The sequence below is a fragment of the Saccopteryx leptura genome, chromosome 9 (genome assembly GCF_036850995.1).
Source record: "Saccopteryx leptura isolate mSacLep1 chromosome 9, mSacLep1_pri_phased_curated, whole genome shotgun sequence".
Taxonomy (NCBI): Eukaryota; Metazoa; Chordata; class Mammalia; order Chiroptera; family Emballonuridae; genus Saccopteryx; species Saccopteryx leptura.
Window position 1 is genome coordinate 81371572 of NC_089511.1, and position 27668 is coordinate 81399239.

The 27668-nt window shown below is 53.9% G+C and overlaps 1 protein-coding gene and 1 pseudogene across 3 annotated transcripts in view; one reads left to right on the plus strand and one right to left on the minus strand.

Annotated features, from left to right (window-relative positions):
* ANXA11 (annexin A11) overlaps positions 1 to 22711 on the plus strand; it is a 77553-nt gene extending 54842 nt beyond the window's left edge. The window contains exons 2-16 of one of the 3 annotated variants that reach the window (XR_010746996.1): positions 1876 to 1938; positions 3576 to 3688; positions 4615 to 5010; positions 6723 to 6810; positions 7039 to 7133; positions 7886 to 7999; positions 10138 to 10228; positions 10634 to 10713; positions 10844 to 10900; positions 13078 to 13171; positions 18452 to 18547; positions 19448 to 19506; positions 19695 to 19817; positions 21399 to 21828; positions 21898 to 22711. Coding sequence is in view for 1 of the 3 variants with exons in the window: in XM_066349031.1 (XP_066205128.1) it covers positions 1884 to 1938; positions 3576 to 3688; positions 4615 to 5010; positions 6723 to 6810; positions 7039 to 7133; positions 7886 to 7999; positions 10138 to 10228; positions 10634 to 10713; positions 10844 to 10900; positions 13078 to 13171; positions 18452 to 18547; positions 19448 to 19506; positions 19695 to 19817; positions 21399 to 21458 (1521 nt within the window). In the remaining 2 variants the exon portion in view is untranslated. Of the gene's footprint in view, positions 1 to 1875; positions 1939 to 3575; positions 3689 to 4614; positions 5011 to 6722; positions 6811 to 7038; positions 7134 to 7885; positions 8000 to 10137; positions 10229 to 10633; positions 10714 to 10843; positions 10901 to 13077; positions 13172 to 18451; positions 18548 to 19447; positions 19507 to 19694; positions 19818 to 21398 lie in introns of all 3 variants that reach the window. The other 2 variants (XR_010746995.1, XM_066349031.1) reach the window with 2 other exon arrangements.
* On the minus strand, positions 14871 to 14948 carry LOC136381660 (small nucleolar RNA SNORA32; annotated as a pseudogene).
* Positions 22712 to 27668: the final 4957 nt, after the last annotated feature.

Genomic DNA, 27668 nt, shown 5'->3' on the forward strand with positions numbered 1-27668 from the left:
AACCAATTGAGCTACTTGGCCAGGGCAACCACTTCTTATTACATTTTCGTCTTTAGCCTGGCTGAAACTTATTTTAGGGTATGGAACAGGGTAGACCCACTTTCTTTTCTTCCTGCAGCCTGGCTGTGGCTGGGGCCTTTGGGCCTCATTGCTCTGGGAGGAGATGAGACATGGACAGGGTCTGGTGCCCACAGCTGTGGACTGGTGATCTCCATAGAAAGACTTGTCAGGCTCACCACCTCAGCTGCCCCTGTTCTCTCGCAGAGGAGCTTCCCCTTCTCCCATCAGATGGTTCCTGGCTCATCCATCACTGAAATTCCCAGGCTGTCTGCACCAGCGAGGGCGGAGAGGTCTGGCAGATGGGTTAGGCCGAGGGCAGAATCTGGAAGGCTGTGTGCTGACAGCTCACCAGCCACAGGGAGATGAGTCACCCTTAGGGCAGCCCCACTGGGTCTTGGCCATCACACCACGTGTACAAGGGAAAGGGTCTTTGGTCCATGGCGCAGTAGCCAGTTCTAGTTCTCTCCAAGGTTGCTTGGCCATCACCTGGCCTCCCATTGCTTTGCCTGCAATCACTTCTGGGCCCACTGACCAGAACCAGTAACCTCACTCATAGGACTCAGAAGCAGGCCCACCGGTGGGGACCGGTACCTTGAGGAAGGCCTGCAACTTCCTTGAAAACGTCAACATAGCCGGGAAGGGCCACAAGAATCTTGCAGGTAGATGGCGGTATTTTCTCAGTGGGCCCCGGACCAGCAGGCAGCGTCGTCTGGGAGCTTGTGAAACGTGCACGTCCTGGTTCAGCTAACTCAGACTCTGTAGACAGAGCCCATTCTTGTATTTCACACGCCCGCCAGGTGGTTCTGCAGTTTGAGAACCAGCGGTCTGTGCTGGCGTGGGGCCAGCGTGCATGGATGGCCCACTTGGGGCCAGCAGGTGTGATTGCTAAGGGCCTGCAGGTTTTGTCCCACTGCCTCGCCAGTCACTGGTGCACCCGCAAACTGCAGCAGCCACTGATGAGCAAGAGTAAGCAGAGTATGTCGAGAGTATGACAGTCACAGCAAATTTGTGTCCTTTCTGGGCAGTTTAATTGGATGGGACATGGCAGAAGGGTCTGTATACAAAGGGACTTGGGAGCAAGGATCCCCCCTAGCACCAGCAGCAAGAGCCTGGCCTTCCAGGCCGATTTCCTGCCCTTACTGCTGACCTGCAAGTCACTTACCTACTTTCTGGGCTCCAACTACCTCATCGTAGAAACAGGATGGCGCTGCCCCACTTGCCTGGTTCCAGGTACTGGATCAGATGAGCCCTCCTGAGGCCATTTTTGTTTATGGCAACAACGGGCAGTGCCGGTTTCCCTTGCGGGATGAGCCGGAGGACGGAGAAGGAAAGTGTAGCCTGGGCCGGACCCAATCTGGGGCCCGCTGTGATGAGAGCGTGGGCACAGGGAGGTGGGCTCTGGTCCCCTGTTGCATGGATGGTGATAAGGACATGGGAAGATAAGGACAAACAGACCTGGACCCCGAGAAGGAGGCAGTGTGCTCCTGGGAGGCGGGAGAACTCCTCCCCCACACAGGCAGCCTCCCTTGTCAGGAGGCTGGAGTGAGACTTGGCTGACAGATTTTCATGGAAACCCAGTGCATGGTGAATCCTGTAGTGCTGGGTGTGTCCTGAGCTGGGCCCTGAAGATGAGCCCAGGTTGCTATTTCTAGCTGAAGGCCCTGGCTGGGAGAGGGTAAACTGGTTGCCTCAGGCCAGCCTGATGCAATGTCTCCTGCAGGGCCTGGCTCATGGGTGCTGCTGTTCTTCTCAGAAACTGCTGGTGAGGCTGGTGGGAGCTCCAGCAGAGCCTGACTGGGTTTTTCTTCCTTTCAGATCTGACCATGAGCTACCCAGGCTATCCCCCTCCTGCTGGTGGCTACCCCCCAGCTGCACCAGGTAAGGGGGGGGGGGGCGCCCGCTCAGCTCTATGTCCGGGAGTGGGGGGGGGGCTGGAGGAGAGCAGGGACCCTGAGGCCAGGAGAGCCTGGTGTGGCAGCTGCCTATGGAAGGCCAGCACCAGGTCCCCTGACTTAGCTGAGAGCAGTGGGCAAATACCTTCTCTTCTCTGGCTCAGTTTTCTCCTTTGCAAATGGCTTCATGGATCTCGCCCTCACTGGGCTGTTCCAGATACTAACAAGATAGCCAGAGAAAGCCTCTGGCATGGTGGCCTTGAAGCACTGTTCGGTGGCTTGTCACTTCTCTACCTTGTACTCAGGGTGCATGGTTTTGCAGTACAGGAGGGAGGAAGGGAAGCGGCCGCTAAGGGTCAGGTATTCTCTGCGGCTGCCAGCGCCGTGGGCCAGTAGCCGCGATGCTGCACTGGTTGGCAAGGTGGTCAGAACCTGGCCCTGGCCACAGCGCTGCTTGGTGCTGTTCTTCACACCCGTAGGTCATATTCTCTGGCCTTGGCCCCTTCTGGGTTCCTGAAAGGAGATTTGGCCCCAGGGTAGGAGAGGCACATGGGGGCACCTGGGACAGGGGGCAAGGAAAGGGACCAGTCCAGGCTGGCCGTCCTGAGGTGGCCTGAGTTGCATTGCTTTTTGCCCCACAAGCCCCCTGAGCACATTCATTTCTCTTGAGCTGAGGTTCTTCAGTCTTAGCACTGAGGGCCCCGCAGGCCATTAGACCCACCTCCCATCAACTGGTGAAGGACAGGCCCTGAGCTGGGAGGCAGCTCGGCCACTGGCCTCTCAGAGATTGAGCTGGGCCATTTCACTCTGAACAAGCCCTTGTCCAGATTTGCCAAACAGGCCAGCAGCCCTCCTGATGACGCTAGCTTCAGTGCTGCTTGTCACAGTGGCAGCTGTAACATGGGAGATCATTCGGCTCCCAGCTGAGCCCTGCATGGGCCTTGACTCCTAGTCCTCAGCACAGTGACCTGAGGCAAGCAGTAATTATCATTCCCACTTGTCACTCACTGCCCTGGTAAGTGCCTCGCCCCAGGGCACATACCCTGGTTCTGCTACTTTCAGAGCTGGGGCTCTTCACTGATGTTCCCCCACTCTCTCCCTTCTAAGGACGTGTCTGTGTTTACCATGACTCAGGCCGTCTCCCTCCATCCTCCCAACCTGCTCCTCCCGGCCTCAAACGGCACAAGGCCAGGACCTTACCCCACTCCCACCCATGCTTTTGCATCTCCCTGGAATCTCAGTCTCCTTGAGCTCACTGCTGTCAGGGGCTCAGCACAGTGTCCTAAAATGACTTGTCATTGTGTCTTCACTCCTCCTTCACCGTGGTGAGCCCAGGAGGGCAAGTCTGTCCTTGACCCTCCTGCATCCTCAGTATCCCACAGAGGGGCTTGGGAGTGTTTGCCGAACCACCCCCTTCCTCCCTGGGAGGAGAGGAAGCTCCCTCTTCTCTTCCCCTGGCAGTGGGACTGGGTAGAATGTGCTTGCCTGGGTGTTTTCTCTGTGGTCTGTAGTGCTGTCCCCGAGACCCTGCATGGCCTCCCCCCAGCCCTGGGAGCTTGCTCTCTCTGCCTTTCCCTGTTGGGGGCTGACCAGGGGCTAACAGGGGCTTGGTGTTGCTTTCAGGTGGTGGTGCCTGGGGAGGTGCTGGCTACCCCCCACCCAACATGCCCCCTATTGGTCTGGATAACGTGTCCAACTACGCAGGGCAGTTCAACCCGGACTACCTCTCGGGAATGGTGAGTCCAGCCCTCCTGCTCGGCTGCCCCTTGGCCCACTCCTGCTGGCGTCATCTGTCAGAGGAGTCTGTGTGGGTGATACCTGTGCGTGGCAGTGTATGGAGGGACACCTTAGGACACATGGGTTTTATCAAGGCTCTCACCTGCTCACTCCCTCTCTGCGTCTCCATTGCCGAGCGGTGAAATCCGGGGCAGGGATGCACTAGGCACACAGCTTCCGGTCCCTTTCAGCTCTGCGGGATTGGAAGGGGCGGTGCCTTCATGGAATGTGTGCTGAGCAGCTTCCTTATGAGCTCAAGATTTGCACCCTCAAGAAGGCGAGGGCGGGTCACGTCGGGTACATGTGTGTCATGTGCACATGTGTTTGTGCATGTATATGTATGTGTGGATGGCTATTTGGTGCCTGGTAGCATGGGCAGATGTGCTACTTTTAGTTTTTGATTTGTTTTTAGAACAATATCTTTTATAATCTGAAAATAAATGTGCTCAGTGTAAATATTGCAGCCAATAGACAGTCAAAATCGAGCCAGACACTTCTGGGTTCTGGGAATGTGTGAGCAGAACAAACCCCAGACTCAGCCCGGAGTCGGTACCATCCACTGGGAAGAGACAGGCAGTCGCCATAAGTAGGCTGCATGGTATCAGAATAAGTGTGTGGGTTTCAGGCACAGGAGAGGTCAGGTGGAATGCCTGTGGACCGTGTCAGGGTGCTCAGATGGTACCTGAGCTCTGAGTGCAGTTCCTGGGACCCTGCTGCAGGACTGAGGGCAGGAAGGAAGGCGAGAAGACTCCCTCTTCTCTTCCCTCGGCAGTGGGATTGGGCTGGACGTGGTTGCCTGGGTGTTTCCTCTGTGGTCTGTAGTGTGGTCCCTGTGGCCCTGCTTGGCCTTCTCGTTAGTCTTAGGCTCTGTTTTGTGGACTTTCAGGCGGCCAACATGTCCGGGACATTTGGAGGAGCCAGCATGCCAAACCTGTACCCTGGGGCCCCTGGGGGCGGTTATCCTCCTGTCCCCCCTGGGGGTTTTGGGCAGCCCCCTTCCGCCCAGCAGCCTGTGCCTCCGTATGGAATGTACCCGCCCCCTGGAGGAAACCCACCGTCTGGCATGCCTTCGTACCCACCATACCCGGGGGCTCCTGTGCCCGGCCAGCCCATGCCCCCTCCTGGACAGCAGTCTTCAGGGGCCTACCCTGGGCAGCTGCCAATGACCTACCCAGGACAGCCACCCATGCCACCTTCTGGGCAGCAGCAGCAACAGCCAGTGCCAAGCTACCCGGGATACCAAGGGTCTGGGACCGTCACCCCTGCCGTGCCCCCAGCCCAGGTGAGTGCCAGCCCTGTGCCACCGTCAGTCCCAGCCTGGCCCCAAAGGCCGAGGAGGTGTGGGGGACAGGCCAGGGCACAGTCATCCAGTGGTGGTTTCTTGTTTTAACAGAGTGTCACCTTCTCACAGGCTCCCAGACCCGGGGCGTGTGCCTGGAGGCCTGGGCCCGCCCGGCCTCACCCAGTGTGGTCAGCTGTTGTGCGTGCAGGCTGGGTGTGTGGTGTGTGCCCTGGGGTGCTCTGCATCCTGTGTAGTGTAGTTCCTGCCTGGGCTCTGTTCTGTAAGAACTGCTCTGGCCACTGGACCCAAGGCTTTATGCCAGCAGCTCTCAGTCTTCATCTCCTAGGTGTGCTGCCTGCCGCCCCCGCCCCCCCCCCCCCCCCCCCCCCCCACACACACACACAGCTTACTTGAGAGAGTTTGTAAAAGCTCCTTTGGGTAGGGAAGATTGTTCTGTTGGCAGTTCCTTCAGAACTGCTCTTGACTCATTTTGGAGAGCAGTCCATGTTTGCAGAGCCTAGAATTCATTGTCATGGTTACACGGCCAAGTACAAGGCTAATGGTATGTGTTTGATGACTATTTTTATTTTATTTATTTATTTATTTTTATTATTTTTTCTGAAGCTGGAAACGGGGAGAGACAGTCAGACTCCCGCATGCACCCGACCAGGATCCACCTGGCACGCCCACCAGGGGGCAATGCTCTGCCCCTCTGGGGCGTTGCTCTGCCGCGATCAGAGCCACTCTAGCGCCTGGGGCAGAGGCCAAGGAGCCATCCCCAGCGCCCAGGCTATCTTTGCTCCAATGGAGCCTTGGCTGCAGGAGGGGAAGAGAGAGACAGAGAGGAAGGAGGGGGGGGTGGAGAAGCAAATGGGCGCTTCTCCTATGTGCCCTGGCCGGGAATCAAACCTGGGTCTCCCGCACGCCACGTGGACACTCTACCGCTGAGCCAACCGGCCAGGGCCTGATGACTATTTTTAGATGGAGGATTTCCTCTTCTTTCTGCCCCTATACATGCCCCCACCCCTCTCTCCGTCTTCCCTCCCTTCCTTTTACCTCTTCTTTTTTCTGAGTTTATCTCCTTAACTCTGTTTAAAGCAGTTTGTTTTAGCCACAGAAGACACTCTAGCAGGAGACTGTCCGGGCAGGGACAGTCAGGCTGGCTGGGAGCACAGCAGTCAGTGTCAGGGCGAAGTGAGGGGGGCAGGCAGCTTGCTGAGTCTAGAAAACATGCATGAGGCCGGGGCTGGTCAAGGGGGCCGTCACACTGCACGGACCATCGTAAAGGTTAGGTACCTAACCCCCCCCCTCCCGAAAAAGCACCTTTTTAAAATTTGCACAGAGGTGCTTCGTGTACTAAGCAGGCCGAGGACCCTGGTGTGTGCTCCTCTTGGGGAGAAGCCAGTGCTCCCGCATGTGAGGCCTCCCTTTCAGGAGGAATCTAGGCCAGCCCCGGAGGACCTGGGTGTAGGGCAGATTTTCAGCATCAAGACTCAGCTGTAGATAGGCTCCTGGCCATGGGAGTTAGGCAGAAGTTTTAGTACCAGGGCATAGGACAGATAAAAGGGCCACTCGATGTGGAGTCCACTGTGCTGTTAATTGTGAACTTCAGGTACCCCAACTTATACAGAAAAGGTGTTTCCAGAGACTGGGGTGGGGGATTCTTGCATCTGGGGTTGCAGCATCTTACCTGAGTCTGTTTGTCCGAGCAGTTTGGAAAGCGAGGCACCATCACAGATGCTCCTGGCTTTGACCCCATGAGAGGCGCCGAGGTTCTGCGAAAGGCTATGAAAGGCTTTGGTGAGAGGTCCTGGTGGCTCCCCTCCCCCCATATATTCCCCATTCCCCAGGCTCTGTGGGCTGGGCTTGCTGGTTGGAGGCAGCCTGGCCCCAGTAGAAGTGGAGAGAAGATGGATGTGGGGTACAGTTATGGTGCCCAGAAGAAGGGAGGGCCCATGCCTGGGAAGTCCCTAGCTGCAGAGCGTCCCACAGCCCACAGCCTGCTCACTTCCTCCTCTGCCCTTCCAGGGACTGACGAGCAGGCCATCATCGACTGCCTGGGCAGTTGCTCCAACAAGCAGCGGCAGCAGATCCTTCTGTCCTTCAAGACAGCTTACGGGAAGGTGGGTGTAGGGGGTGTACAGGGAGCCTGGCCCCTCCTGAGCTGAGGCATAGCCTACAGCACAGTTGTACTCACCCCTGCTTTAACTTGGTGCCGAGTAGGCGTAGATCTCCTGGCCAGATAGTAAGACACACGGGTATTCCCTGCTGCCCACTCAACTAGAAGGCTCTCTCAGCTGATGGCATCCTCTATGCATAGAGTCTGTGGGGTGACAATACCCTATGGGAGACACCCGGAGTCCGCCGGGTACTGAGATTTGTAGAGAGGTGCCCAGAGATCTGGGTTCTTACCCTGACTCTGCTGCGATGCCCTGAGAATCTGGGCACATGATTTCACCTCTCCTCCCACCTGGCCTGTGTCCTCTCCTGGGGACCCAGGCTGCTATCCCTGCCCTCTTCACAGCCACCCTGGGAGGTGTAGCTGACGGAAGGGCTTCCAAGGAAAAGGCTTTTGGTACTGAACAAATGCAAAAGGGGTATATTTTGAACTTTTGGGGTTTTGAATCTTAGAAAGATAAAACCTGGGTACATAATGAATAAGCTAGTGTTCCAGACTATTCCTTCTCCAGCATTGTGCCCCGGGTACCCTGGGGATTGGGTTCAAATGCAGACTCCAGTTTTGCAGGTCTGGACTGGGAATAGAGGTTTGGCTTTTCTGCTGATCTCCCAGCCCTCAGATCTGTGATTCTGTCCGTTAGTCACCTTCTGTGGATTCTCTAAATATGGTTTTTTGTTTGTTTTAATATCCAATCAGGATTTGATCAAAGATCTGAAATCTGAACTGTCAGGAAATTTTGAGAAGACAATCTTGGCTCTGATGAAGACCCCGGTCCTCTTTGATGCTTATGAGATAAAAGAAGCCATCAAGGTACGTGTGTGTGTGTGTGTGTGTATGAGAGAGAGAGAGAGAGAGAGAGAGAGAGAGAGAATATGCACGGACACAGCACCTGGGCTGCCTGGTGTGTCTTAACCCATCACTTGCTACTATTGTAATGTTGGCTTCTATCCCCCCTCGGCCTGGGTTTCAAGCACTGTAGAAAAGGGAACTTCTGGTGGCTTCCTCAAGAGGAAAAGGAAGTGTCAGTCATTGTCAGGAAACATCTGACTTTCTCTCCATCTTTCTCCCATCTCTCCACGATGGGAGTTGGGGTTGCAGAGGGGTGTGAGGCATGGGTGGAGTCATCCTCATTCATCAGGGCTCTATATTAGCAAATAACAGAGCCGCCCTTGAGGACTGTGAGCAGAACAAAGTGGAGAATTGGTTACGAGGACGAGGTCGGAGGTGAGCAGCCTGGTCTGGAAAGAAGTGGAACAGGTGTCACGAGCAGACACTCAGGCAGGGTGCTCTCGTGTCTGCTTCTTTAGTCCACGTTATTCCTGCTTCCCTGCTTCTCCACCATGTCTACTTGGCAGAGGATCCCTGTCCATGTACCTCTCAGGGGTCCAGCCACAGACAAAACCAGCTGCTCCTGGGTTCAGATGCTAAATAGGGAGCGGGTTCTGAATGGCTGAGTTTGGTTTAATATCTGCCCCAAATCCCTAAGCAGTTAGGACGAGGCAGAGGGTCCTCCACATTTGTGCACTCCTGTGGCTCCCAAGACCTGCAGCAGGAATCAGAGGGGCAGTCCCTGAAGGAGAACCCTTGAACAGGTGCTTCAGAAGGAGTCTAACATTTACTCAGGCAGAGAGACACAGTAAACTTTCCTGCCCCGGAGGACAGGTAGGGAGTTTCATGTGGGGCCGGCAGGGAGGGAAGGCTCTGTGTGCTGTCAGGTAGGGAGTTTCATGTGGCCCGGCAGGGAGGGAAGGCTCTGTGTGCTGTCAGGTAGGGAGTTTCATGTGGCCCGGAAGGGAGGGAAGGCCCTGTGTGCTGTCAGGTAGGGAGTTTCATGTGGCCCGGCAGGGAGGGAAGGCTCTGTGTGCTGTCAGGTAGGGAGTTTCATGTGGCCCGGAAGGGAGGGAAGGCCCTGTGTGCTGTCAGGTAGGGAGTTTCATGTGGCCCGGCAGGGAGGGAAGGCTCTGTGTGCTGTCTTCTACAGAGGAGTCCGGGTGCAGTCGGGGTGCGCACTGGGGAGTGGTCCCTGGACCTCTGCCCAGCAGGGGCTGGGCCCATCCCTCCGTGTGGTGGTGGTGGTTAGGAGTGCTGGAAACAGCACAGGTTTGGGGTTCAGCTGTCACTGCCTAGCTGGGTGTCCTTGAGAGCCTGTACAGTGGGAATGTGGTTGCTCCCTGGTGACGTGTGGTGAGCAGTGAGCCAGGAGGCTGACTAAAATGCTTTGTGACCTCTGAGTCATCTGTAGTAACAGTAAACACAATAGCTAAGCCTTGTTGTGTGTGCTCTGTGTGAGACAGGCACTGTTCTGAGAACTTAACTTACTTAATTCATTTAATCCTCGTGCGTTTCCTATGCAGAAGGTGCCAGTATCACTCCCATTTTATGACAGGTAATCTGAGGCACAGAGTTTAAGTAATGTGTGTAAGGTTACAGAGCTAGTCATTGGCAGAGCTGAGATTCAAACTGACATAGAAGCCAGGATGGTGACCTTGTCTCCCACGGTCTCCCTGTCCCTGACGCGATCCTGCCTCCCGTCCTGGTTGCTGCTGCCTTTTCCTGAAGCCCCCAGATACCCCGAGACTCGTTTTCCCCAAGTCCACTCCTGCTTTTCACTCATTATCTCAGTTTCTCCTCTCATCATGGGCTGAGCCTGGAATAAAACAGTCCAGTGCACATCTCAACCACGCTCTACTGTGTGGCCTAGGACAAGGTGCTCCCCTCTGATTCTGTTTCCCACCTCATCACCACGTCACTGCCATTGTCTGGTACGTTCCTGGGGCTGTTGAGACAGCTTGGATGCTCTCAGAGAGGCAGCAGCAGCAGCACCCAGGAGCTCCTCATGGCTTCCTTTGCTGGGACTTGTCCCCTGGGAGGTAGGGCGGTGGCCCCTGCTCTCTTTCCTGGGGCTAGTGAGCGGACTCTGAGAGCCTGTGCTGCTGTGTGCTCTGCAGGGGGCTGGCACTGACGAAGCCTGCCTGATTGAAATCCTTGCCTCGCGCAGCAACGAGCACATCCAGGAGCTGAGCAGAGCCTACAAAACAGGTGAGGCTGCCCCCTGCCCCCTGCAGGGCCCTGTGTGCTCAAGACCTTGACCATACCCCCTCCCAGGGCCTAGGTTTCTCCCTGCATTCTTACACTTCCCTCTCCTGCCACAACCAACACATGGGGCTTTGATCCCAGACTCCCCCTGCCTGCCATCTGCACACAGGACTGGTGACTAGGGGCAGGCAGGCTGAGGAAAACCTCGGGGGTGTGGTGTGGGCCAGGCCTTGAGGAGAGGCCTGCTCAACGTGGAGTCCATCGCCCCTCTTGGCCTTCCGGTTATCTGTCCCTGGAGAGCTGTGTGGGCCGCCTGCCCTTCCCTTGCCAGTGCCCACTGTTGACTGTGTCTGCAGTGGGCAGCTCTGTCCATGGGGCGACAAGGTGGGCCTTCCCTATGTCTCCCAGAATTCAAAAAGACCCTGGAGGAGGCCATTCGAAGCGACACGTCGGGGCACTTCCAGCGGCTCCTCATCTCTCTCTCTCAGGTACCCTTCCCACAGCAGAGCCCAGGCGGTGCTCAGCAGAGAGGGGACCCCTGAGCAAGGAGGAGAGGGGGCAGGGCGGGAGGGGTGCCGCTCCAGGCATTGGCTTGACCACACGCCCGTCTCCTTTCAGGGAAACCGTGATGAAAGCACAAATGTGGACATGTCCCTAGTCCAGAGAGATGTCCAGGTGAGTGATGGCCAGGTCAGGCACCCTAGCTGGGCTTCCTAAGCTAGCGAGGGTGCCCACTTCCTTACTTTATGAGAGAGGGAGCTCTGGATGGAAAGAGAACCAATAAAGAGTGGGTTCCAGATGCTGTGACTTTCAGACCCGCTTGGCTACTTATACACTGTGTGGCCTTGAGCAGGTCACCCGGTCACCCGACCTGTCTGGGCTTCAGTCCCCTACCTGTAAGAGAGGACATAGGAGATAACTGTCAGCAGTTGGTCTATCACAGTTATGAATGTGGGACTTTGTGTGACTCGGTATTTTTCCTGTTGGGTTGCATATGCCATTATGTTTGCAAATAGGAAGAATTCACACTTGCTTATGAAGCTTTGGAAGGTTTGAATCTAGAAATCAGCTGTCACATTAGTTCTGCAGTCTTAGAATTCTGCCCTTGTCCCTGGCCTGGCTTGAACTGAGACAAAAAGGGGACGGTCACCATTTCTTCTTTGTCCAGGCATCTGAGTATCCTTCTAGAGGAGTTTGAGTTCCTCATTAAGGAATTCAGGTCATGGAAGTTCTGGAGAGAGCCCCGCTCCCTGGGGAGGAGCTGCGTCCCCCCCCTCTTCACTGCTCCTGCCCCTCCAGCTGCCCTGCCCCAGGCCGGCTCCTCTCCTTCTGGCAGAAGGAAGGGGACCTTGGTGGGCGCCCTCCTGCCAGGGTTGGAATAGAGCCATTATTATGATCTGTTCCATTTTGCCTTTCAGACGGGGAAACTGAGGCTCAGAAAGGTTGAGCATGTGTCCAGAGAAACCTGGAGGTCAAGCCTGGAGCCCAGACTCCTGGCTGTATTCCCTACAGGGAGCACAGACTCCTGGCTGTATTCCCTACAGGGAGCGCAGACTCCTGGCTGTATTCCCTACAGGGAGCGCAGACTCCTGGCTGTATTCCCTACAGGGAGCGCAGACTCCTTGGTTCCAGAGGGCCTGCAGATCTGCCTCAGCATCTCCCTGGCTTGAGACACACATTCCCATTCCCATTCCCAGATCGCTGGACAGTTTCAAAGCCCCCAGCCTCTGGCTCTGGCCGCAGTAGGAATATTCCTATTTTGTTTTCTTGTTTCTATTACCGGCTATTTCTCAGCTGATGCTAAGGTTGCCTCAACTTCAAGGTCTCATGCCTGTGGCTCTGCCTTCATAGTTCTGGCCCTGCTCCTGTCTCACCTTGACCTGTGGGATCTCTGAGCCCCTGATGGCTTCCCTGATCCCCTGTGTGTTGGTGCCTTTAGACCCAAGAGCTCTTACCTGAAGCCAAAAGGCACTTTCAAACCATCTGTTGCAGGGTTTGCAAATTGGCAAATATTTGGGGCTCACACTTTCAAAAGCTTAACAGGCAAATGCAGATTCTGCCCACTTGCAAATATAGTAGCATATGCAAGCAAACACGGGGCAAGTGCCCGTCACACGAAATTGCACATCTATAACTGATTTATCAATTGTAATGTTTATTGTCTCACATGTTCCCTTGTGTAGATAGGGAAGTTGCTTCTAAAGATCAGGAACCTTTACATAGAAGTCTAGATTTCTGGCTTCTCGTGTGGACAGATCTGGCAGCTGTGACCTGCATTTCTGTCATTGTATTCAGCTGGTGGTGACAAGTAGCACCCGTCTCCTCATCTCCTCTGTGTGGTTAGCCTTGGTCCCACCCCAACCCCCAGCCCTACAACTAGGTTGTTTTTCTCAGGTTATGCAGCTGACCTCTTTGAACTTTCAGGTTTGTGACCATCCCATTGTAGAGGTGCAGAAGCAAGGCCCAGAGGATGGCCTGCCAAGGGTCTCGCATCAAGTTGGCCGCAGAGCTAGGCCTCAGGCCCAGGCCTCTTTTTCCACATTTTCCTTGGTGCTGCTGCTTCCGTGGTTGGGTTAAAGCTGTTCCTTGCCCATCCTGGGCTCCATTTGGCCTCAAGTTTCCTGGCTCTGAGTTCTCCCAGCTTCAGAAACCTTTGTGTTGCTCGGTGAGGAGATATGTGGATGGTGTCTCGTTCCGTTCTGCACAGTGAACGGGGCACAGCTTGGGCATGCTCCTATTTCCTGCCCCTGTGGGCCTGCAGGGCCCAGAGTCTGCCTAGCTCTTACAGGTGACATGGGCTTGGTGACTGGAGTGAGGCCTGCACTGCATACCCATCACCCCTCTCTCTGCAGGAGCTGTACGCAGCTGGGGAGAACCGCCTGGGGACAGATGAGTCCAAGTTCAATGCAATCCTGTGCTCCCGGAGCCGGGCCCACCTGGTTGCAGGTAAGACAGCCGGGGCTCCCCAGGGCCAGGAACGAGGGCAGACGAGAGAAACAGCGTGCAGGGACACTTGGCAGTTTCCGCATAGGCTTTCACTTCCCGGAAGTAAAGGGTAAAGGGATCAAATATATGGTAACAGAGGGTGATCTGACTTGGGGTGGTGGGCACACAATGCAATATGAAGATCATGTATCAGAAGTGTACACTTGAAACCTATATAATTTTATTAACCAAGTCACCCCAATAAATTTAATGAAAAGAAAAAAATATTAGTCATGCATGTACACAACTCAGGATGGCCTGTGCTGTGGAACCATTGGCAAAGATCTTTAAAAGGCGAAAGATTTATACGATCTGAAGAGAAACCAGAGCATGGCAAAGATCTTTAAAGTAGAGTTTTAGTAGCTAAATTTGTGAGCATTTTGGGAGCATACATTTTGTTAATAAGGTGAACTCAAGCCTCCTGACCTGTGGTGGCGCAGTGGATAAAGCATCGACCTGGAACGCTGAGGTCGCCGGTTTGAAACCCCGAGCCTGCCTGGTCAAGGCACATATGGGAGTTGATGCTTCCAGCTCCCCCCACCCCTCTTCCTCCTCATCTTCCTCCTCTTCCTCCTCCTCCTCTTCCTTTTTCCTTCTTCCTTCTTCCTTCTCCTTTTTCCTTCTTCTTTTTCCTTCTCCTTCTTTCTTCTTTCCACCTCCCCCTCCCCTTCCCCCTCCCCTCTTCTTTCTCCCCTCTCCCCTCTTCTTTCTCTCTTCTCCTCTTCCTTTCCCCTCCCCTCCCCTCTCTTTAAAATCAATGAACAGCCTGACCAGGCGGTGTTGCAGTGGATAGAGCGTCTAACTGTGATGCAGAGGATCCAGGTTCGAAACCCCAAGGTTGCCGGCTTGAGCATGGGCTCATCTAGCTTCAGTGCAAGGTCGCTCGCTGGCTTGAGCAAGGGGTCACTTGGTCTGTTGTAACCGCCTGGTCAAGGCACATATGAGAAAGCAATCAAGGAACAACTAAAGATGCTGCAATGAGGAATTGATGCTTTTCATCTCTCTCCCTTCCTGTCTGTCCCTTTCTGTCCCTCTCTCTGTCCTTCTCTGTCACACACACACAAAAAATATTAAAATCAATAAATAAAATCTTTTTTTAAAAAAGATGAACACAAGCCGAAATTTAGGCAACTAATGAGAAATTTCCCTTCATCTTAGAAATTATTACAAACCCAAGTCACTATTCCAGGATGTGTGGAGTCAGAGCAAGAGGATCAGGAAAACTGGCTGAAGAGGGAAAGCTAGGAATCTGGCCACTTAATCAAGGTTGACCCTGTTTCATAGTATCAGGCAGGAAGAAAATGCCAAAGTTGATGTGTGCATTTTGGAATAATTAAGGCAAAATATAAATAATTAAACCAGTGGTTTTATACTCTTTGGACTAACTAAAGAAATTGATGGAAGTTATACTTAATATGTTATCAAGTTTTCTTTATACTAAAGTGGTTCTCTGTTTTAAAAAAATACCTCACATGTAACTTTGAATAAACTTTTCAAAATGGATAAAATAATATCTATTTTTAATATTATGTAAATTTTAATTTACACAATTAAAATCCCATTAAAAATATATTAACTGGAAATACAGCTTTTATCCACTTCCTGAAACATGCTGTCCGACTGCACCTCTGTCCCCACTGTCTCTGGAATTAGTAGAGCCACCTTTTTTTTCTTTAATGTTTTGTCGTCATATCCACAGCAGATGAGAAGCTGCATCTAAAAGTCTTGGTAATGACCATCAGATTTCTTTTTTTTTTTAATGTTTATTTAGTTGATTTTAGAGAGAGGAAGGGAGAGAGGGAGACAGGAATATCAATCTGTTCCTGTATATGCCCTGACTGGGAATCAAACCGGCAACCTCTGTGTTTCAGGACGATGCAACCGAGCTATCTGATCAGGGGTAGAACCACTTTTTAAAAACAGCTTTAGTCCCTGGCCAGTTGGCTCAGTGGTAGAGTGTCGGCCTGGCATGCAGGAGTCCCGGGTTCAATTCCCGGCCAGGGCACACAGGAGAAGCGCCCATCTGCTCCTCCACCCCTCCCCCTCTCTTTCCTCTCTGTCTCTCTCTTCCCCTCCCACAGCCGAGGCTCCATTGGAGCAAAGTTGGCCCAGGCGCTGAGGATGGCTCTGTGGCCTCTGCCTCAGGCGCTAGAATGGCTCTGATTGCGGCAGAGCGACACCCTGGATGGGCAGAGCATCGCCCCTGGTGGGCATGCCGGGTGGATCCCAGTCAGGTGCATGCGGGAAAGTGTCTGACTGCCTCCCTGTTTTCAACTTCAGACAAAAATAATAAATAAATAAAAACAGCTTTACTAAGGGAATAAAAATTTTCCGTGAAACTACCACCCCTCCCCCATGGTATCAGTGGGTTTCCTGTTTCGGCACACATTGGCTCTGGAGGAGAGCAAGGGGAGAGGAGGGGGAGCCGCAGCCTCCTGCTGGCTGGTGCCCGGCGCTGGAACGGGGAGCTGAGGCGGACGGAGCTTCCAGAGCACCTAGTCCAGCGTTTCCCCAAGTGCAGCACACAAAAATAAGCATAACAGCAGTCATTCATTCATTCACTCAAAGATTTGACATTGAGCTCCTGCCTTTTGCCAGGTCATGGAGTCGGTGTGGGTAGGGTTAGGGAATACCACTTCATAATCTTCATTCTCATGGGGTTCACCTTCTTGTTTGGGGGGACAGGCAGTAAAATATAATTAACTAAAAACTGTACCAGATGGTAAGTCATTTAGAGAAAAGTAACTAAGTTGGAAACGGAGTGGTGAGGATTGGGGGTGTGGGGACAATCTTCACAGAGGTAACGGCATTTCAGTTAACAACATCGCGGGGTGAGGGTTAGGGTTAGGGTTACAGGTGCCGTGGTCCTAAGCAGGGGGCCCGTAGCCTGACCGAGACACAGGGAATGGGGACTGCTGAGGCTGGAGCAGACGGAGTGAGAGGGGTCAGGTCAGAGATGGCCGTGCCCTGCTGACAACCACATGGACGTAGGTTTTTTTTTTTTTTTTTTTTTTTTTTTTTTCTTCATTTTTCTCAAGCTGGAAACGGGGAGAGACAGTCAGACAGGCTCCCGCATGCGCCCGACCGGGATCCACCCGGCACGCCCACCAGGGGCGACGCTCTGCCCACCAGGGGGCGATGCTCTGCCCATCCTGGGCGTCGCCATATTGCGACCAGAGCCACTCTAGCGCCTGAGGCAGAGGCCACAGAGCCATGCCCAGCGCCCGGGCCATCTTTGCTCCAATGGAGCCTTGGCTGCGGGAGGGGAAGAGAGAGACAGAGAGGAAAGCGCGGCGGAGGGGTGGAGAAGCAAATGGGCGCTTCTCCTGTGTGCCCTGGCCGGGAATCGAACCCGGGTCCTCCGCACGCTAGGCCGATGCTCTACCGCTGAGCCAACCGGCCAGGGCCCTGGACGTAGGTTTTTATCCTGAGTGAAACAGGAAGCATTGAGGATGCTGTGTGGACGAGGGTGTGACTTAAGTTTGCCCATTTCACTGGCTGCTGTGTTGAGAAGAGTAAAGGGCAGAGCGGGACCCCTGTCCGGAGTCTGCTCCTGTATCCAGAGAAGAGGTGGTGTCTTGGAGCAGGTGGTGGGGCAGGTGGTGAGAAGGGGTCAGCTTCAGGCCTTGTTTGCCAGTTGGATGAGGAGTGTTGTGCAGGAAGGCAGACAAGGACGCGGCGCAGTCTTTTCTGACTAAGCCTGTGGGAGAGGGAATCGGGGAGCTGTGGACAGCAGGCCTGAGGGAGGAAGCGGGAACCTGGGGCGACAGGTACCAGGTAGAAAACTGGACTTTGAGTCTGCAGCTCAGGAGAGTTCTGGGCTAAAGAGGGAAGCTTGGGAGCAGTGAATGGGGAGTCACAGGTGCTTGAGGGTCTGGGACTGCAAGAGGCCGCTCAGCAGCAAGCCGGAGCCTGGTCTGAGGACAGGGCTCTGGTCTGGCAGGAGACTTAAGAAGAAACACCAGAGAAAGGGGAGTGCTAGAGCTATGTGGGAGGGCAGGCGAGGACTAGGAATGATGACTGCCCTTAGCAGGGGGGGCGCCTGGGTGAAAACTGTGCACAGTCCTGTAATGCACACCAGTGAGCGCTGTGCTTCCACTTCAGAGATGAGGAAGCCAGGCCCAGGGCAGAGGGGAGATGAGGTCACCCAGTCGGGAACGTGGCAGAGTTCAGGTTCCAGCTCAGGCTTTTGGCTCCAGTGTCCTTTTTAATCTCTGCACTGGTGCATGAGTGAACATATGTTCATCTTGGTCATTCTTTGTTTTAAGGAATATAGAATATGTAAGTAATATATCAACCCTGGTGTCACAGACATTACTTAGAAGAAAAGAGGAGCTGATCTGAAGAAAATAATAATGTAGATAGATACAGCAGAAGTCACCACACTGATATGCAGATGACAGAAGTTTGGAGAACAATGACAGGAACTGAGTTCCAGGCCACAGAAGAATTCATATCCGAAGTCAGAGCTGGAGTTAAGACCCAGGGTTCTGCGGTGCCACCTGCCTCTCTAGGAACTGACTCACTCCCCATAGCTCGTCCTAGGGTACCTTGGGGGGCTGGGTGGGTGTTGGCTCCTGGTCAGCTTGAGAAGACAAGACTGCTGTGTGGAATGTGCAGAAGGGCTGGCGGGCTGGCGGTGCAGGGCTCTCAGATGAGAGGGATTGCTCTATCATGTCTGTTGTGGGGGTCCTGGATAGGGGCTCAGCTGCGATTTGGGTGAGTGGTCTGGTGTGGGCAACCCAGACAGCTGCGTGAGAAGGCGTGGGGGTGGAGTACGCATGACTCATGGGGGCTTAGGAAGGGACAGAGGCCTCCACCGTGTAGCCTGTTAGTTTACTCTGGCTGCCATAATAAAACACCACAGCCTGAGTGACAAACTACAGAATATTTCTCATGGTTCTGGAAACCAGAAGTCCAAGATCAGGTGTCAGCACACTTAATTTCCTCTGAGCTCTCTGTCCTTGGCTTTCAGATGGTCGCCTTTTTGCTGTGTCTTCACATGGCCTTTCCTCTGTGTGTATATCCCTGGTGTTTTTCTGAGTGTCCAGATTTCTTCTGAGGACACCAGTCAGATTGAGTGAGGGCTCAGGCTAAGGGCCTCATTTACCTTTGAAGAGGTAATTGGGTATCTCCACATACAGTCATGTTCTGAAGTACTGAGCGCTAGGACTTGAACATATGAATTTAGGGGGACAGCAGAATTCAGCCTGTAACGTGTCCCTTCTCTCTTCTCACTAGTTTTCAATGAGTATCAGCGAATGACAGGTCGAGACATCGAGAAGAGCATCTGCCGCGAGATGTCCGGGGACCTGGAGCAGGGCATGCTGGCCGTGGGTAAGTGCCAGGCCTGCCTCGTCCGCCACCTGCTGGCCTGGGGGGGCGGGCAGTGCAGCCAAAGAGCCACAGGACCCAAGGTGGCCTAGTCCAGCGTGCCTGCGTGGCAGGAAGCCACGTTGCTTCCCAGATCACTGCGTGGTACGCCTCCAGCCTTCCCGGAGGTGTCCTGCTGCTGTTCCCAGTGCAGCTCTGGGACGGGGCTGCAGTGTGGGCACTAATGGGAGAGCAGCCAGCTGCCCTGCTAGAGGCCATGACTCACATCCTGCCAAGTTTCCTCTAAAAATACATCGCTGCGGGCAGTTGTCTGATGTTTGTGATGGAAACATGTAGTTCCAACAACAACACACGCCTCGCACGCCTCGCTAGAGGAGAGCTGGCCTAGCTCCCGGGATGACGGTTGCTTCTTGCGGGCCTGTGCTTGCCCTCCAAAGGGAGGGCTCCAGGTCTTGCCCCTACCAGGGTTGGTCCCTCTTTAAACCCACTCGGGAAACTCATGGCTTTCCCACCTTTTGCTTTGCTTTTCCTGGAGCTTCCTGGTGGGAGAGATGATGAATCCATCTCGTTTCCCTGCGTGTCCCTGCGGCCAGTGTCATGGCCTGAGCGCTAGGGAGACTCACCCCACTCAGCACCTTTCTCCAGGAGGCTCCTGGCATCGCCAGCTCACCCCTCCCGCTTCCCGTCCGTTTCTTCCTGCACGACTCCCACCTCCATGTTGCTTGCCAGGAAAGAGGGTGGGTTGCTGTCCAGGCTCTGCACGTGGAGCCAAGACCACAGATAACTGATTGAGCCTGGAGGGGAGGGGAGAGGAAAATGACCTCCTAAGAGGACACTGTACCCCATACCCCTGGACTAGGATTTTTCCTGCAGATCGAGTTATGCTGTATTTCTCTCTCCTAGTGAAATGTCTCAAGAATACCCCTGCTTTCTTTGCCGAAAGGCTCAACAAGGCCATGAGGGTATGCAACTCCTACGGGGAGGGTCTGGGTGGGTGCGGGTGGCAGGGCAGGGCTCAGTGGGAGGCATGGGGAGAGCCACACCTCAGCCAAGAGGACAGAGGGCCCATGGGTAGGAGGGGACCCGAGTGCCCGGGGAAGGGGGACAGTGAGATGGCCTCTTGCTCACACCCTTGGTGGACACTCTTTAGGGAGCAGGAACAAAGGACCGGACCCTGATTCGCATCCTGGTGTCTCGCAGTGAGATCGACCTCCTGGACATCAGAATGGAGTACAAGCGGCTGTACGGCAAGTCGCTGTACCACGACATCACGGTACGGCTGGGGTGCAGCGGGGCCCTCCTCAGTCCCCCACGCCCCTGCGGCCTCCGTCTGTGGACCTGTTCTATTCTTTGTTCCTTGCTGCAGCCCCACCCTGTGCCCTCAGCCTCCCGCCACGTGCTGCTCAGTAAGCGGATGGGGAAGGGGGTTCAGACAGTGGCGTCAGAGACACATGGGACTTCCCGACGGGCGCCTGGCCTTCACAGTCCCAGCCACCCTGTGACTGCTACCGGGACGGAGGCCGGGCTCTCTGCGGGTCGCTTCTCTCTCGGCTTTATGGCGAAGGCAGTAAGGAAGGCAGTTCAGAGTGAGGGCTCTGGGGTCCAGTCACGCTGCTCGGAGCCCAGTTCTGGATTTTCTGCTTGTTTGAGGTCTGTGTGATCTTGAGCAGCTGTCTTAGCCTCCCTGACCCCTAGATCCATCATCCTTAAGACAAGTATAATGATAGGGTCCTTGGCAGTGTTGAATTTTTTTTTTTTAAGTGAGAGAAGGGGAGATAGACAGATTCCCGCATGCACCCCGACTGGGATTCCCAATCTGCAGCCAATACTCAGACCAAATGAGCTATCCTCAGCGCCTGGGGCTGATGCTCGATGCAATCAAGACAATGGCTATGAGAGAGCAAGAGAGAGGGAGGGGGAAGAAGCAAATGGTCGCTTCTCCTGCATGGCCTGACAAGGAATAAACCCAGTTGTCCGCGCACTGGGCCGATACTCTATCCACTGAGCCAACCGGCCAGGGCAGGAGTGTTGATCTTGAATGAGGTGGTTCTGTAAAGCATATTGAGTCACATGTATTACGTGTCTGACAAACACCAGCTACTACTCTTTTATTACGGTGTGCCAGAGCCAGTGTGACACTATTCCTGTCTGGGTGGTTTGACAGTTAAATTCGGAACCTTGTAACTGAAGCCACCATGACCAAGTCCTGATTTCAAACTTACCAATATTTGATACTGGGCGTATCTCTTGGAGAAGATAGCCTTCACTCCCTGGGCTATCAACATGATGCTGTCCATCCGTAGCAACGAATGAGTCACTAGCCACAAAGATCATTTTCTGTGTACCCGTGGGCATCTGGAGGAAGCCAGAGGCCGTGCCCTCAGGAGGGAAATGATTAGAAACTGGTCGAGCAAGGTCACACTTCTAAGCAGCTTCTGGGCTCAGGTGGAGGGGATAGCAGTCTGCACTGGGTGCCCCAGTGATAGCAGCGCCTTCCACTGGAAGGTCCCATCAGTCCATTCCATCCCTGAGTGGGACACGGTGCTGCTGTGGCAGGGGAGATGCCACCAGGGGAGCCCTGGGTGCTGGTATCGTGGACTAATTGTTACGTTTACTTTTCAGATTTTGACGTTGATGTTAGGGTGATTATAGCTCTTCTTTAAGGGGGGTTGGGGAGATTGAACTGCACTGTCCGAGGCCTGTGCAGTTTGGCTGCTCTTGGACTGTGTGATGGGGTGTGCCCTGGGGTGGGGCTGGCCACTTGTCAGGGCACTTGGGGCAGAAGCAAAAGAGGGAGCAGGGGGCTCAAGCTGGCCACACATCCCTTAACTGATGTGCTTGTTTCTGTGACCAGGGAGACACCTCGGGGGATTACCGGAAGATTCTGCTGAAGATCTGTGGTGGCAACGACTGAGCAGAGACTGGTGGCTCCCTTCTGTCCACCTGCCAGCAGCAGTAATGACAGGATAAGGCCAAAAGAATGTCCTTTGTTTCTATCCACCTCAACTGTCTCTGGACCCCAGTTCCAACAGTCCGTACAGCCCTGGCTCTGTCCCCCACTCGGCCCCGTCCCCCACTCGGTCCCGTCCCCCACTCAGTCCCGTCCCCCACTCAGTCCCGTCCCCCACTCAGTCCCGTCCCCCACTCGGCCCCGTCCCCCACTCGGCCCTGTCCCCCACTCGGCCCTGTCCCCCACTCAGCAATGTCCCCCACTCAGTCCCGTCCCCCACTCAGCCCTGTCCCCCACTCAGCCCCGTCCCCCACTCAGCCCCGTCCCCCACTCAGTCCCGTCCCCCACTCAGCAATGTCCCCCACTCAGTCCCGTCCCCCACTCAGTCCCGTCCCCCACTCAGCCCCGTCCCCCACTCAGTCCCGTCCCCCACTCAGCAATGTCCCCCACTCAGTCCTGTCCCCCACTCAGCCCCGTCCCCCACTCAGTCCTGTCCCCCATTCGGTCCTGTCTCCCACTCAGTCCCGTCCCCCACTCAGTCCCGTCCCCCACTCAGTCCCGTCCCCCACTCAGCAATGTCCCCCACTCAGCCATGTCCCCCACTCGGCCCTGTCCCCCACTCAGTCCTGTCTCCCACGCGGTCCTCCACTGCCCCCCGCCCATCCTGTATCTTGCTTGTGCCCAGGGACCTGGGTCGTCTGGAACTTTCTCAGATGCCTTTCAACCCCGCCCCTCACAGCCTCTTGCTGCTAAAGTGGATGTTTTGTTTCCTGACCAGCACAGTCATTCCCCTTTGCTTGTAGCTGAGATACTCGGCTTCATGTAATCATATCATTGTAATGTTTATTTAGAGGTATTTTTCTGTCGTCATTGCCAGACAGGTGCACACAAATCTCTGCTGCCATGCACAGTGCGAGTGAGAGAGGTCGGTGGGGGGGCTTCCACACTGGGGAGCAAGAGGGGAGACCTTTAAGGGTAACCTTTGAATCTGGTGGGAATGTGTCATGAGCTCTGTTACTGCCAAACTCACTGCGCTGTAGAAAAGAATGAAAAGCCCGGAAGCCACCAGTTCCTCCTTTCACGTAAAAGCTGGAGAGCGAAGCTGACTCCGGGCGGGGACAGGGCTCCTTGTAATTGACATTGTGCCTTAAACCGGAATGTTTATAGCCAAAAGCTCTTTCTAAATTAAAGCCAGCCAGCTCTGGAACATTCTGGAAGCATTTCCCTGGTGCCTGTGTGTGTTCTTCTGCTTCATGTTTGCGCCCGTAGGCCAGGCCCCCAAACTTATTAGCCAGTGGCACTTTATGTGACGCTAAATAGAAACTTGTGCTCAGAAACCCCGAGCAGGAGCATTGTACAGGGACGGGGTAGGGTTGTGAGGAAGGGAGGAAGGGATGCTCCTGAAATGCATGTGGGGCCCTGACACTAGGCGCAGGGATCGTGGTCACCTGCGGACACAGGGAACTCCCTGAGAGCAAGGTGCAAGAGTGGAGTCCTTCATTCAGGTCCTGAAGGGCGACACTAGCAGGGGGTGTGTGAGTGACAGCTGGAGCAGGCCTTGCAGCCAGGCTCCAGAGAGGCTACGGTCAGCACCTTCCCTGAGGACCCTGCAGTCTGCAAGGGTGGTTCTGTGTGGTCCTGGTGGCAGACTCCTGGCCCCTTGGTTGGTGGGGTCAGCAGTGTATTTCTACCGCTGGTCCGCAAAACAGTTAACCACTCTGATGTATGAATTTAGTGACCGTGGTTAACTCTTGTGGACTGGCACGAAATTTCTGGCAGACCATTGGTTTGCGGACTGCAGGTCGAAAGTCACTGGTGTTAGGATAGGCACGTCCAGAGGGGCAGAGTGTCTAGAAATCATTGTCACGTCCAGACGCCAGGGCTGGCTTTGCTGGTGAGGGGTCTCTGTCCTCTCCCTTTCTGACCTCCCCTGCGGAAAGTGTAGGAAGGAGAGAATCCAGAGACTGGGCTGGGAGATCAGCCCGCTGGGGCCGGGCTCTCCACAGGGTAGATGTCTACTGGGGATACCTCCTGATTCCACAGCCTCTTGGACGTGGGGAGAGGAGGGAATGACTCAAGGGGCATGGAGCACCTGTGTGCCGGACTCTGGCCTGTCCTACCTAGACCTGCCTCCTGCTAGAAGAGAGTAATGCAGGCCCTGGAAACGATGACAAGCCCTACCGTCACTTCAGCTCTGCCTCAGTTTCCATGCTGGAGCCTCGTGACTAACACCCAGCATGCTTGCCTGAGATGTCCCACCCCTAGCAGGCCCCTTGTCTTTGGGTGTCAGATGTGACCTAACTGGTAGGATGGACTACTTCACATTGCACAACTGGCCATGGACTCATTCTGACCCCAGTGGTCTCCAGAGTTGTGCCTACATTCAGTCTGATCTAATGTGATAGAAAATGTCCTGTGACATTACCTCGCCCTGTCGTGTATACCAGAGGTGTAGCGTGACGACCTGGTGGCCCACAGGCAGTATCTGACCTGCACTGCATTTACTTTGGTCTCCAGTCTTTTTACTTTATTTTTTGAGGGTGTGAGAGAGACAAAGAAACATTGCTATGTTGTTCCTTCGATTAATGCATTTGTTGGCTGATTGCTGTACATGCCGTGCCTGCCTGGGAATTGAATGTGCAACCATGGCATATCAGGACGATGCTCTAACCAACCTAGCTATCTGGCCAAGGCTCCAAAGAGTCTTTTTAAACATTTGAAATTGTTGCCAACATTTAAGCATTGAAAGATTTCATATTTTAAAATATTCAGATACCTGGCTTCTCTAGAAACGAGAAAAATTCTGGCAATACAGGCCCAGCATCCCTGCACAGCCGTTGTTGCTGGAGCCACATTGCTGCTGCCCACTTTAGGCATATGCTCTTCATTTCGCTACGGTCCCCACTACTCCATGTTAATGTGTTCCACCATTGCGTGTTACCTCAGTGGGTCCTGCAGGCCTTGGAGTTTGAGACTCTGGTCTGTGCACTTGGGACCACCTGTGTTCGTCCTGCTGGTTTTCTCTGCCTCCCTGTTTCTCTGGCTGCTCTCAGTCAGGTCCATGAGACCTAACCAATAGTCAACATATCAGTAGTAGAGCGTTGCCCTGGCGTGTAGGAGTCCCAGGTTCGATTCCCGGCCAGGGCACACAGGAGAAGCGCCCATCTGCTTCTCCACCCCTCCCCCTCTCCTTCCTCTGTCTCTAACCCCTTCCGCAGCCGAGGCTCCATTGGAGCAAAGATGGCCCGGGCGCTGAGGATGGCTCTGTGGCCTCTGCCTCAGGTGCTAGAATGGCTCTGGATGCAATAGAGCGACGCCCCAGAGGGGCAGAGCATCGCCCCCTGGTGGGCATGCTGGGTGGATCCCGGTCGGGCGCATGCAGGAGTCTGACTGCCTTCCCGTTTCCAGCTTCGGAAAAATGCAAAATAATAATAATAATAATAATCAACATGGATTGAAGGACTGCGAACTCTCAAATCTCTCCAGGGGCAAAGGAACCTATTGGCTTTTAAAGTCAGTGGGAGGTTAATGTTGATTCGGCTCAGGACAAGAAAGATGGGCGGGGTGACATTTGATCTTAAAAGTCATCTTGGCCCTGGCCGGTTGGCTCAGCGGTAGAGCGTCGGCCTGGCGTGCGGGGGACCCGGGTTCGATTCCCGGCCAGCGCACATAGGAGAAGCGCCCATTTGCTTCTCCACCCCCCCCTCCTTCCTCTCTGTCTCTCTCTTCCCCTCCTGCAGCCAAGGCTCCATTGGAGCAAAGATGGCCCAGGCGCTGGGGATGGCTCCTTGGCCTCTGCCCCAGGCACTAGAGTGGCTCTGGTCGCAACAGAGCGATGTCCCGGAGGGGCAGAGCATCGCCCCCTGGTGGGCAGAGCGTCACCCCTGGTGGGCGTGCTGGGTGGATCCCGGTCAGGCGCATGCGGGAGTCTGTCTGACTGTCTCTCCCCGTTTCCAGCTTCAGAAAAATAAAAAAAAAAAAAAAAAAAAGGTCATCTTTCCAGGAGAGGACTACATGTCCTTCGCTGCCTGCTGGTGTTGTTAGTCAAAACCTATCCATAGTACACCTCTAATGTCACTTCCAGAATAGAGGATGAGGCAACACATGAATTCAGCCATTGGTTAATTTTCAACAGCGGTGGGGCATTGGAAGGAACACTATGTTTGAGGGGTAGGACTGGGACTAGGGCAAGGCAAGAAAACGAGGTGGCCCCACTGCAGGATCAGGGAGTCGTGCTGTACTGGGATCCCACGGACCTGAGGCTCGGACCAGTAGCTCAGAAGATGCAGGCAGCCACCACTTTTAAGAATATCATGAACTCCCATGGATAATACTTTGGCTCTGAGAATCAAATTCTGTATCCACTACAAAAGCCCCATTCAATATTTCCATTGAGCTGTTATTGTCCAAGTGGAGGCCTGTACCGTAGGGCAGTCTTGAGTACTTCAGATTAGAAAATAGAATGAAAAATGGAGCTCAGGAGGAGGTAAAATTCCAGCTCTATATTCACCACCTTCTTAACCACACACACCATCTTGACAGTGTTTTTGTTTATCAGAAAAGTGCAAGAACAATTTTGTCTTAAAATGTGCATGGGGAGTTGGGGAATTAATGAGATGTTAGCCTAATGATTGTCTGAGACGTGTGTTTCTATGACACTGAATCAGATAAAGATTAAGAAAAGGCCCTGGCTGGTGGCTCAGTGGATAATGTCAGCCGGGTGTATGAACATCCCAGGTTTGATTCCCAGTCAGAGCACACAGGAAAGCGACCATCTGCTTCTCTTTCCTTTCCTCTTCCCCTCCCTCTTCCTCTTCTCTCTCTCTTCCCCTCCAGCCAATGTCTCAATTGATTTGAGTGTCAGCCCTGGGACGTGAGGATAGCTCCATTGGTCCTTTAGTCTTAGTGTGTCAGCCTCAGGCACTAAAAATAGCTCAGTTGATTGAACATCAGCCCTAGACAGGGTTGTCAGGTGGATCCCGGTCAGGGTGCATGTAGGAGTCTGTCTCACTATCTTCCCTCCTCTCACGTAAAAAAAATTATTTTTTTAAATTTTATTTTTTACAGAGACAGAGAGTGAGTCAGAGAGAGGGATAGACAGGAACGGAGAGAGATGAGAAGCATCAATCATTAGTTTTTTTCATTGTGTGTTGCAACACCTTAGTTGTTCATTGATTGCTTTCTCATATGTGCCTTGACTGCGGGCCTTCAGCAGACCGAGTAGCCCCTTGTTGGAGCCAGGAACCTTGGGTTCAAGCTGGTGGGCTTTTGCTCAAACCAGATGAGCCCGCACGCAAGCTGGCAACCTTGGGGTCTCGAACCTGGGTCCTCCGTATCCCAGTCCGACGCTCTTTCCACTGCGCCACCTCCTGGTCAGACAAAAAAAAAATTATTTTAAGATAAAAAAAATCAGCCTGACCAGGTGATGGCGCAGTGGAAAGAGCGTCGGACTGGGACGCGGAGGACCCAGGTTTGAGACCCCAAGGTCACCAGCTTGAGTCCAGGGTCGCTGGCTCGAGCAAGGGGTCACTCGGTCTGCTGTAGCCCTCAGTCAAGGCACATATGAGAAAGCGATCAATGAACAACCAAGAAACCGCAATGAAGAATTGATATTTCTCATCTCTCTCCCTGACTGTCCCTCTTTCTGACTCTCTCTGTCTCTGCCACACACATACACACAAAAGATTAAAAAATCAAAAATGCCTTAGTGTACATCCTAAAATTCATATGGAATTGCAAGGAACTGGTCCCCAAACAGCCACAGCTGTCCTGGAAAAGAAAACAGTCTGGGAGCCCATACTTTTTAATTTCAAAACTTTATGCAAGCCCTAGCCTGTTGGCCCTGCATGTGGATGTCCCACCTTCTCCCTCTCTCTCTCTCTCTCTCTCTCCCTCTCTCTCTCTCTCTCTCTCTCTCCTCCTACAGCCATGGCTCGGTTGGTTCGAGCACATTGGCCCTGAGCACTGAGAATGCTTCCGTGGAGCCTCTGCATCAGGCATTAAAAAAATAGCTTGGTTCCACGCATGGCCCCAGTTGGGCAGAGCATTGGTCCTAGGTGTTGCAGGGTGGGTCCCAGTCAGGGTGCATGTGAGAGTCAGTCTATTGCCCCTCCTCTCACTTGGAGAAGAAAAATAAAACGAAAACCTAATGCAAATCTGTGGTAATTCATATAG